The 12250-nt window shown below is 33.3% G+C and overlaps 2 protein-coding genes across 3 annotated transcripts in view; one reads left to right on the forward strand and one right to left on the reverse strand.

The window, feature by feature from the left end:
- LOC109063905 (E3 ubiquitin-protein ligase TRIM21-like) overlaps window positions 1-2399 on the reverse strand; it is a 7306-nt gene extending 4907 nt beyond the window's left edge. The window contains exons 1-2 of one of the 2 annotated variants that reach the window (XM_019080913.2): window positions 2223-2399; window positions 1739-1844 (exon numbers count right to left, since the gene is read on the reverse strand). The gene's annotated coding sequence lies outside the window, so the exon portion shown is untranslated. The remainder of the gene's footprint in view (window positions 1-1738; window positions 1845-2222) is intronic. The other variant, XM_019080915.2, reaches the window with a different exon arrangement.
- A 418-nt stretch (window positions 2400-2817) lies between these two features.
- Window positions 2818-12250, forward strand: part of LOC109069097 (formin-like protein 13) — a 38256-nt gene continuing 28823 nt past the window's right edge. The window contains exons 1-8 of the mRNA XM_042751011.1: window positions 2818-3281; window positions 4398-4520; window positions 4918-4989; window positions 5079-5252; window positions 6191-6357; window positions 8845-9105; window positions 9211-9787; window positions 10615-10777. Coding sequence (XP_042606945.1) covers window positions 3249-3281; window positions 4398-4520; window positions 4918-4989; window positions 5079-5252; window positions 6191-6357; window positions 8845-9105; window positions 9211-9787; window positions 10615-10777 — 1570 coding nt within the window. The 5' untranslated portion in view covers window positions 2818-3248. The remainder of the gene's footprint in view (window positions 3282-4397; window positions 4521-4917; window positions 4990-5078; window positions 5253-6190; window positions 6358-8844; window positions 9106-9210; window positions 9788-10614; window positions 10778-12250) is intronic.

The following is a 12250-nucleotide window of genomic DNA, read 5'->3' on the forward strand; positions in this document are numbered from 1 at the left end:
GAATTCTCTTTGTCTTGTTTTATCTTATGTGTATTTGATTTCATCAGACGACGGCTCAATTACAAATTAGGATTTTTGTGCAGATTAACATCTTGGAAGGGAGAGCTGGTCCATGTGTAGTCTTAAAGGACCACGTTTCAGTTAATATTTCATATTTAACCTGTTGTCTGACAACAGAAACGGTAAAATATATTCATTAAAACTTTTTTTTTTTTTTTTTTTTTTTGTTTTGAGAATTTGGCTAAATTAAAATGCTGTTTTTGAGCAAAGAGAGACATAAAAGTAAAAGGCAATATGACACGATGACGACACAAATATGCTAATTAGCATATGACGTCATCTAGAGACATCTAGCGACTTTTCAAACTGGTTTTAGCTACTTTCCATTGAAAGAAGTTGGCAACACTGCACACGCCTGCTGCTCTGAGAACGTGCATAGGAGGATGCGATCAGGAGATTTCTAACAGTTCGCACATTGCATGAAAAAGATATAAATGCTGTTCAGTTTCTTGCACAGACCAATCGTTTTGTGTCTTTACACATCAATGTATCATCACGAGCCACATGGTTTAATTTGGTTTTGTTTGTGTATGGTTTTTTTTTTATTATTGTATGTTTTAGCCGTGATTCCCATCCACTTATATTATACGAGTGATAGACTGCAACGGTTTGAGTTAAAAATCTTGGTTTGTGTTCTACTGAAGAAACAAAGTCGTGGTCTTGGTTCTACTGGGGGTAAGCAGATAAAGTCAAATCACTCTATGAGATGCCACAAGAAAACAACAAACCACGTCATGCATCACTGCTTCCATGTCCAAACACTCTATGAGATGCCACAAGAAAACAACAAACGTTGCTAATATACACTCACAGTCTAATAGAAAACTACCAAACAAATTATAATCCTAAACTTTAACTCCATACCGAAATCCTAGATAGCAGACAATGAAAATATAAATAAATAAATAAATAAATATAAAAATTATTTGTGTCTGGGACGCTTTGAGCACAAAGACTGTAGTGTACACCTTAAGTTTTTTAATGTTTAACTTAAATGTGTAATATGAATAAACAGTGCTCATAAACGGTTGCTGAGATAGTATTCTCAAGTGAAATGAGTTGAGGCTTGGACCAGGAAACAGCATTTACTTACGTCACGAGTCACGACTTAACGAGAATATGGGCATGAACACTTTTAAAACAATATACCATGCAGGTATGGCAACACTTCAGAAGTTGCTAACAACACTTTGTATCATTGATTATAATAAACTGGTCTAACTTGTGTGTTAACTTTTACATTTTCCTTTTCATAATAACAAAAGTCGAATCACAGTAATATCTGGGCTTGTGTTTAAATTCAAGTCATAAGGTAACAAAACAAAAATAAATTTTATGTTTGAAAATGAAATACTGGATTGCCTAGAAACAGCAATTTATGTCAAAGTACTTGATTGCCATATCTCTGTCCTGTATAAGAAAACTTTAATTCAGAAACTGTATAGGTCTTTGCAACAATTTTCATAATGAAAGAGTAGGCCTACACAACAAAACGGTAAAATTGTTATTTATAAAACAGTTGGCCCACAATATATTGCTAGCCACAAAATAAACACCATAATTTACTGTAATTTTACATGATTTTATTGGACTGTTTTCATTCATACAGCCAAATAAATTACATATTTTAAATATTCTGATATTTCAGAGTTTGAATTAGCACTTACATTTGGCTTACCTGAATATCATCTGCGATAGTTTCAGGGTGTTTGAATGAATCTGCTTTGGTTCTTCGGTTAAGTTTCACCTTCACTAAAGTCTTTCACTACTTTCATGAATATTCACTGCAACATAGCATGTATGTAAAATTATAGTGAAATAAACTTCTGGAATATATGTCTTTTTATTTTGTTCCTTTTTATTGCAGTGGCAAATATCGAGTTAACCTATTGATCTCTCGAACTACAAATTGCCTGACAACCGTCACGATCCTGAAGCGGGAATCTCGGATTTTTAAATTTCAACGGTTATTCTAACCATCTGCCTGAGTAGAATCAGTTAGTTTGTCGAGGGAAGAAATGTGAGTACTAATTTTGTTTAATTTTCATGATATAAAAGTTTAATAAAAAAAAAAAAAAACTTTTTAAGACGTTTAGAAGCAGGTAAAATTATTATCGAATAAGAATCCGTCGGTAAAATCATAAAAAAGAGAAAATACTCACAGATAACCACCGTCAGCGTTCTTCGCTCCGGACGGTGTGACCCAGGCCAGGACAGTCCCTTTGCATGTCACAAAACTGATCTTTTCACAGAAATGAAAGTGAGATTCATCCTCAATAAATTTAGTTCCTAGTCTCTTCTCTGTGTAAACAGTAGGAGGCGCTGCAGATCTTCAGCCCGCTGATGAAATCATTGAAGAAAGAAAAGCCTGTGTCTGTTTACAGTTTTATTTGCAATAGGCTATTACATTTTTTTTTTCTGAATTTTGTGTTAAAAGAGGAAATACTTTTTTTTTTCTTTTTTCCTGAGAGAAAAAATTCAGTGAGACAGAGAGAGAACAAATAAGGAAGGATCTATGAGACACCATTCTTGACTTCAACTTAATTTTTTTAAAGTATTTATTTATTTAATTAAATTTCGTTTTTAATTAAATTAATTTTACATTAAATGTTAGGGCTTCCATGCTATAAACATTACAGTAGCCTATATTTAAGCTGAAATGCTTGCTTCAATGCTTATTGTTTAAATGCAGTAACTGATTTGAATTAGTATCATTCCACCTTAATAATCATCTAGTTTGTACTATTTAAAGTTTATTTGACTGCAGCGCCGTAGTGATTAGTTTGTATCGGATGTACGCCATCTAACGGTTGAATTGTGTTACAAATTTGAGACATATTCGGATATCGATGGTTTATTTAACTCGTCAAATTTGAGAGTAACTATATATGGATGCAACAGCAGAGCATGACTCTGACTCTGCAGATGAGGGATGGACTTTGCGTGTCCCACAGAAAGATGAGAAGTCAGATAAAGGGTGGAGGTGTATGACTTCATCTTTTTCATTTTTTTTTTCCTTCAGGTAAGCCACATTTAAGGAAGTTACCTAGTAATAAATCTGCATGCCACACAAGCATACCTAGTTCTCTCTCACATAAACACGCATATCAGATGTATGCAATCCTCAGTAAGTTTACTATCTGAAAACACTTGATGTGTGATCTGACATGATTCAAGTCCAATGAAGCATGGATTACAGAAAGACGGTGCATGTTCCTCAGGTAAGGACCTTTTCTTGACTTTTTTTTCTTAATAACAGGTTTATTGAGCAAGTATTCAGTGAAAAAAAAAAAATGTGTTTACCTACAACTTTGTTGAAATAGGACAGATAATCTTTTAAATAAACTCTTTATTTAAATACACAAAATGGGTATCAAATGTAAAAAAAAAAAAAAAAAAAAAAATGACTGCTGTAAATGAATATAATGTTAAGAATTTGTTACAAATAAGCTGTGTTCTCACTTTCATGAACAAATTAGTGCATTTAATATGACATTAAACAAAAGAAAAAAAAAACATTGTCTCTATAATTTGTGATAAAAAGTTCAAATTTATAAGAAGCGCAACCACGTGTCATATAAATTGGTGTCGACAAATCATTCTTAAGTGAACCATCATTAAAAAAGGTAAACTTCCTCCTTTCAACAATTTGTTGTGAGCGAGTTCGTTGTAAAAATTGTATTACAAGTTTTCTAAAATGTTATGTTTAAATATGCAAATGAGGCATTATTTAATGAAATATGCACTAATTTGCATAAATTTCAAAAACAAAAACACTAAGAACTAAGAATCAAAACTCAAAACTTAATTTTAAATTATTTATTTTAACATATTAAAATAAAATATTCAAACATTTATACAGAGGGAATTCTGGGTATCTCTTTTTGTCACTCAGTAATTCAGAAAATACTTTGTACAGCTAGAAAACAATATATTTTCACAATTTTGGGGGGGAAAAATGTTAATATTAGTTAATATTTAATAGTTAATATTAATTCAAGAAAATTATATATGAACAAATCCTTCTGTAAAGTTTGGTGTGTGTAAGTACCACTGAAGTGGAGATGTATGGCTCAGTGTTGGAGAAAAAACTCATTTTGAGAAAACGGCCTTTAAAAATATGTATTGTAATTAAAATCTATTGACACAAATAGATAAAGTGCTATAAAAGAAACACTTAGCAGTGTCTTTTGGATGTTTTCTTTCCATAAGTCTGAAAGAACACTTTATGAAAAGCCAAAAAGACCAAAATCTTTTTTTTTTTTTTTTTTTTGCCTGCAGTGTCTCCCCTTAAGAATAATCACAGCTCTTAACTTAAACTCTCATTGTTTCTACAGCTTAGCAACGAAATGCAGCTGAATGTCATGAACTGGGTGAAATCAGGCAAAATGAGTATTGATGAAGTTCTGATTCGGGCTAACAATGGCACGTTACACAAGCAGAGGAACTTTGAGCTGGAGGTGCAGTATAGGCTATGTTTAAAACTCCCGACCTTCATGTTAAATGAAGATTTAAAGATCTTATGAACATTTTAAATATGTCTTTCTATTGAGTTTTTTTTTTTATCATAAAATATGTCAACAAAATGGGTGTGTGTGTCATTCATTGCACAGCTGGACTGAATTAGTCACACATTTTTCTTAAGAGCTTTGAAATGTTTTGACACAGTTTCTTTTTAAGGAAATGATTTGTTGTTCAACCAGTCTTCGTGGTGCGAGCCCTATTATGAGCGGCTCTCTATGGTGATTGTAATCAGTCCTAGTCCAGTATTGTAAAGTGACATTTTGCAGAGAGGAAGTATTATTTGTTATTTCTTGAGCTCTTTGTTTAACATTGTCATTGATATCTCTGTTGCAGGAAAAACAGTCACAGTACAACTTCAGTGTTCGTAAGTTCAACCGCTACATATGGCAGAAACGGGTGTTGCAGGTGTGTATCTACACTCTGAACTGCTCTCATTTAGCTCTGGCCTCTGGAAACCACATACTATATAACAAATGTACACCTTTTTGCTTCAGATTGATTTCAGCACAAGCCTTTTGTGCAGCATTGAGAAAGGCATTGTGAAACGGCAGCTCTGTTTTTCTGAAGTGAAAAACTGCCATGATGCACCGGGTACCAGGTTCTCGATTTCGTTTAGAGATCGGTCTGACTATGAGCTGGAAGCTGCGTCCTTAGAGGACAAGCAGCAGGTGAGAACATCACATGCTACGGGGACTGAATTTCAATTCTGTAGCAGATCATTAAAGGAATAGTTCCCCCAAAAATGCTAATTTACTCACCCTCAGGCCATCCAGGTTTATTTATTCACTGGATTTGGATTAGCATTACATCGCTTGCTCACCAATGGTTCCTCTGCAGTGAATGGGTGCCGTCAGAATGAGATTCCAAACAGCCAATAAAAAATAATCCACAAGTAATCCACATGACTCCAGTCCATCAATGAACATTTTGTGAAATGAAAAACTGCATGTTTGTAAGAAACAAATCCTTTATTAATGCATTTTTCCTAAACTTCAAACCGTTGCTTCCAGCAAAGAGTCCTTTTTACATAATATTACTTTTTCCAGTGAAAAAGTTATCTCATCTAAATCAGGAGAGAAATATGCACAGATCAAGCATATCTCAAAACAGTTCTAAACATAGATGTTGGTAAATTTTCTAGGCTATTCCACTGGAGAAAGCAAAATAAAAGATTATCAACTCATATTTTGGCCAAAAGCAGTGGTTTTAATTTAAAATGCCTTAATGATGGATTTGTTTCTTACAAACATGCAGCTTTTCACTTCATAGAATGTTAATCGATGGACTGTAGTCATATGGATTACTTGTGGATTATTTTTATCAGCTGTTTGGACTCTCATTCTGACGGCACCTATTCACTGCAGAAGATCCATTACTAAACAACTCAAAAAATACTACAATTATAAAAAAACTCACCTACAAACAAAAAAACCCAACTACAACTAGAACATCCAGAAAATTATTATATTTCTAGTAAAAATTTTTCTTTAAATACATAGCAGATCTGCTGCCCTTTCTAAATCATTATTATTATTATTATTATTATTATGAGTTTGCATGCTTATTTGACGATAATAGATCAAATTGTGTTTCTGATGACCTCCAGATCATGCAGCTGGTAAATCAGGTCATCTACAGTAACATATACAGCCCTCTTGTGAACGGGAACTCGGTTGAAGTGCAAACTTCACACCTGCCTCCAACTCCTGACAACCTCAAAGAGGGTCACCTATTACTGCAGAGAGGAGGGCTGGCATCATTCAAATGGAAGAAGTATGCACATTTTTAACTCTGTTTTGTCTGCTTCTTGTAGACTAGTGCTTAGCAGTTGTTATACTAGTTAGTCTGGAACATAAGTCACAAACATCTTATCACTGTCAAATCATCTTTAGGCCATGTTTGTTAACATTTTAGTGGTACTTACTCACTAAGACTCAATTTTTTTTAACAAACTCCTAACCATAAGCTTTAAATTATAGTATACCTCTTTTCTAAATTATATATATATATATATATATATATATATATATATATATATATATATATATATATATATAAATAAATTATACCTAAAAGCAGGTGAAGATAAAAGCCCTTAGGCTTATATTGGATCATAAATAGGAACTAGGTTTTAGATTCACTAAAATCTTATAATGAAATAAATTTCTTAAGATAAATATGAAGTTTGTAAGAATGTTCTTAAGTGCAATCCTTGACAAATTCAAGTTCTCAAATATTGTTCTTACATTATTCTATTTTTTTTTCTTCAGAGGAAAATTACAGTCTTTAGAGTTATCTGATTGACTGAATGGCTGAAGACTAAAGAAAATCACTTCAAAGACCGTCTTTTTGCACTGCCTGCAGATTACCGTAATAATCATAACAAGCTATTTTCATCATAACCTGCTTGACGGGTGTTCAGCACTTGGCCTCGCATCATTTAATGCACAGTGTATTTTAAATAGTTTATTTATCTGCCTTATTTTTCAACGCGGAAACTGTTTTCTGTAAATGTGCAAGACTTACTGTTCATTAGTCGCTGTCGGGAAATAACGAGAAGAATAACCAAAGTGCAGTAAAGAGTACTGTTTGCACTACAAGCCACTGTGTTCATAATTAAGATTATATATTAAAATGATATGGTAGGAAACATTAGTTTGCAATATCAAGCAGCAAAATGAGCTGTTTTGTACAGCTAAACATAGCTGGAAGTGGATGACACCAGACACATTAAATTTACAAGTGGCTCTTACAGGAAAAATAAGGTGGATAAAATCAAATGAAAAACAAACTCCCTATTTGACCCAGTTTTGTAGAGTTGTTACTGAATTTCGAATTTGACAAAAAGTTCAAAAAGAACGTAATCATGACCAATCACTGTTTACATTATCGATCATTGGTGTGTGTAACTTCAGAAAACATGCACATCCTTAGAATTGTAAAATGTATTATATTAATCTGAATAATCTGAATTAATCTGAAATAACCTTTGGGGATTAAGAAAAATTTGAGTCTTAATTTTTAATCTTAATTTTAAGAAGTTATTTTTGTTGATTTTTAAGAAGGTTCTTTTCAAGTATTAGAATTTTTTTTTGTCTTAAAGGGAAAATTAAAATTCTGTCATCATTTTCTCACCCTCATGTCATTCCAAAGCTGTATGAGATGCTTTCTTATGTTGTACATAAAAGAAGATATTTTGAAGATTGCTGGTAATCAAACAGTTGGTGGTTGCCATTGACTTCCATAGTATTTTTTTTCCCTATTATGGAAGTCAGTGGGAACCACCAACTGTTTTCATTTTTGGGTGAACTATCCCTTTAAGAAAAAAAATGAAGAGAAAAGATAAGAACATTCTTAAGTATTTGTGGGAATACAAAATATTCAAAACATTTTTCTTATGAAAGAAAATATAAAGAAAAAATATCAATTCAGAGCAATTTTATTTTTCATATTGTTTCATGAATCCAGTCCCAGAATATCAGCATCAACCTTGCAACCACAGTAGACACCCTCTAGCAATAATCTAGAACACCCTAGCGACCTCATAGCAATGTGCTAAAAAATGCCTTAGGGCCTGCATAGCAACCATCTGGAAAGTACACAGTACAATCTAGCAGTGTCACAGCAAGTTTTGTACTGGAAGCACCACAACATTATATTTTCCTTATTGCAGAATTGTTTTGTTTATAGTTCGTATAAAAAATAAGCTGGCAAGCATATTTACATGATTAATGACTTTTAAGGGAATTGTATGTAAATTTTATTTTTATTTATTTTTTGGCATCTCTAGATTTTATTAAACAGTAAAGTTTAAGTTTAAGTTAAAGTTAGTAAAGTTATAATTAATGACTCTGCTGAAAATGAATGTTCTGTTCAATTCAATATGTCCGATTTAATGTAATCCTAAAAATTAACCTTGGCCAGCTAAAAATAAAAAAATAATAAAAAATAAAAAATAAAATAAAAAGAAGAAACACACACACACACACACACACATATATATATATATATAAATATACACATACATATATATATATATATATATATATATTATATATATATGTCTGTGTGTGTGTATATATATATATATATATATATATATATATATATATATATATATATATATATATATATATAAATATATATATATATATATATATATAGATATATATATATATTTACATTTATATATACATTTCACAATATTACTGTTTTTACTGTGCTTTATGAGGTCCATTCACTCTTGTTCTTCACTTTTAGATACGAGGCTAATCTTCAGACTAGTCAGCTGACCTTGTTCCCAGTCATTCAGCAGTCTTCCAGCAGTGATGCAGGTGTGTCTGTTTCCTCCAACAAATCTGTCTGGAGTCTCTCAGATATCTACACCAGTGTGGATGATATCAGATGTACTGGGGGTGATGGGGCAGCTCTTGTCATCCATCTCTCCGACGGTAATGTCAAGGTGGAAACCCCCTGCAACACAGACACCTTCACGCTGTACAATGACAAGAATGACTTTGTGTGAGTCAAGTGCACTTTCAGTGAATGATCTTGACCATGATTGTGAGACCGAATGTTTCTCAACAGCACCGTTTTTTTTTTTTTTTTTTTTTTTTTTTTTATCAGGTTCCGAATACCAAAAAGTGACCACAAAACCCCAGAGGCCATAACAAATGAGCGAGATGCCTGGGTGAAAGCGATCAAACAGCTATGTGTGGACTGGAAAAGAAAGTCACATCTTGAACACTTCTATGAAGCCCCGGAAAAAGATCCCACTGATGTTACAGAGTCAGAAAGTGAGACACAGGACAACCAAATGCCGCTCGCACCTCCACCAGTTCCACATTCACTGAGACCACGCTTACCCAAAACATCGCCGGATGTTCCTGCAGCTTTTTCAGCAGCACCGGAGCCAGAAACTGCTTCCCTGGAAGAATCAGAAGCAGAACCAAAGCCAACCCTTACAGCACAGAGCAGAGCTGTGCACAAGCCAGACCGGACACCCTCAGCAGTGCCCGTGACCTCACCAGCGGCCTTGTGCTCATCACCGGCTCCGTTTGTTTTGCCCCCACCATTGCCTGTGCCGTCAGCAGTGCCAGGTCCTGTCCCTCCTGCCCCTTTGCCCCCTCCGCTGCCCATGAAATCCAAGCCGCTTTCAGAGAGGACAAAAGCTTTTCACTGGGACCTGGTGGCTCAGGATAAGGTATCAGCTTATGCTTTCTGTTTTTTAATTTTCTAAGGGCTCCGGATGTGGCAGATTTTTGGTCAGACTAGTGTCATTGAGATACTATTATAGTTATTTTTAATATGTTTAATAATTTTGTGTTTTTTCACATTTTCTGTTTCTGTTTAATTTAAGGCAACCTTTTAGCATTTGCTGTGTTTTATTATTATTATTTTATAAATGTTGTCTATTATAGTTTTCTTATTAAAATATCTATCTATCTATCTATCTATATATATTTGTTTTATTATATATTGTATTATTACTATCTATCTATCTATATATATATCTATATATATATATTTTAATTAAGTGGTGCTTTGGCATATATATTTGTTTTATTATATATTGTATTATTATAATTTTATTTTAATTAAGTGGTGCTTTGGCAACTACTTGAAAAAAATATGTAGTTATAAATATATATAATGTATATTTTATTTTGGTCAAGGTTTATTTTATTTAAAGTAACAGAATTTTTTTTGTTTATTATTATTGTTAGCTATAGATGTAGTTATCTACAATAACCCTGTTTGACACAAAAAATGGATTTTAAATGCAAGTGAATTTTTTAATTTTGGTAAGAGAAAAAAAAGCCCCTACATGGGGCTCATTTTTATTAAGTGTGCGTGTGATGTGGTTTGCTTATGAATTCACTAAAAAGAGTAATTCAACATTGCATATTGCAAACGCAGCATGGTTGTCTCATCAGTGAAAAATCTATTTTCTAATATGTGATCATTTTTACACCTGCTGAAGATCACTTGCATTCAATACAATGTCTTGATATGAATATGCATTTGCAGATTGAGAAGTCGATGTGGTCTCGCAGGAACCCCAGGAAGATTGAAATTGACACCTCGCGCTTGTATGAGCTGTTTGGAGTGAAAGAGACGGGCCCCGTCGGCAGAGCAGAGTCCATCAGTACTATGGAAATCATGTTGAACTCAAAGATCGCTCACAACTTCAGTAAGTGTTTATATGTTTTTTAAGATTCTCTTGAATCTTTTATCCAGCAACTATGAGGTTTTGACCTCTCAGGTCATTAGCCAAAATCTTTAAAACTACCCCTTCACTGTTAAAATATAGAAAATCACATCCAGGATATTTTTCAAAAATGTTTGGAAAGTCTTGAGGACGAGTAAATGATGGCAGATTTTCATTTTTAGGCGAACTATTCCTGTAAATTAAGAAGATCAAGGCCTTATGTTGTTGCTTGAGGAGAAATGTCAGGCCGTGGCTCGTTATAAATGGTGTATTTGTTGTAGAAGTTGTGGAATCAGTCATGGTGGGTGGGTTATTGATCTCTGTGGAAGGATTAGAGCAGCAACAGAGAGGACCATTAAAAACCTCTCGTGGATTGACTTTAAATAACAACAGATCTGACAAAACAATTTGTGCATAGTTTAGTCCTTAATAGATTTTAAAGTTTGAAAACACACTATGAATTGAAAAGCAAGCTTTTTAGCAGACAGCCATAACGATTACTCTATGTCTCTTATGCTTATGCGTTTATTAGAGGTGTTTGCTAAGGCAAACCTCACTGTTAGTGTTGTTTATACTTTTTCACAACCTAATTTGTGCTTCAGAAATGAATAATGGCTCAAATTTTGTGACTTATTAGGAGAGGTGTGCAGGATTTTTACCAGGCAGATGATAAAACAGGCAGATATTGTAATTCAAGTTACACATTTATTGATGTATTTTCAGGATTTCCTGTGCTTTACAGCTCATTTATATATATATAAGTGAGTGTGTGTGTGTGTGTGTGTGTGTGTGTGTGTGTGTGTGTGTGTGTGTAAGCCTAAAAGTCACTCTCCACTTGTTCCAAACCTGTGAGAGTTTCTTTCTTCTGTTGAACACAGAAGAAGATATTTCGAAGAGTGTTGGTAACTTAAAAAGTTCACGGTAGCCATTGACTTCAATAGTATTTTTTTCCCTACCGTGGAAATCAATGGCTACCGTCAACTGTTTGGTTACCAACATTCTTAAAATATCTTCTTTTGTGCTCAGCAGAAGAAAGAAACTCATATAGGCTTGGAACAATTTAATTTTTAAACATTTAAACCTAGAAACAAACCTTAGATTTAGCATTTTGACTAAATTAAAGCAAACAAATATAATAATAAAACTAATTCAAAACATGAATAAATATAATAATACTAAAATAACACTGGAACAGATGATTGAAATTCTGAGTTTTACTTACACTGCTGGTAAAATAATGTGTAATGGAAAATGTATTCAATTGGAAAAATGGAAAACTGTTCAGACTTTTTGACCATACTTGATGGGGTATTTAGCATCCTTTGAAAATGAAATTAAGCACATACAGAAAAAATGCTCATGAGAAGTTGACAGATAACCAGATAAAACCTCAATGCTGACATCTGAACATGTCACACAAGCTACATCTAGGTGGCAGTGTTGCATTAAACTGAC

The sequence above is a fragment of the Cyprinus carpio genome, chromosome B23 (genome assembly GCF_018340385.1).
Source record: "Cyprinus carpio isolate SPL01 chromosome B23, ASM1834038v1, whole genome shotgun sequence".
Lineage (NCBI taxonomy): Eukaryota > Metazoa > Chordata > Actinopteri > Cypriniformes > Cyprinidae > Cyprinus > Cyprinus carpio.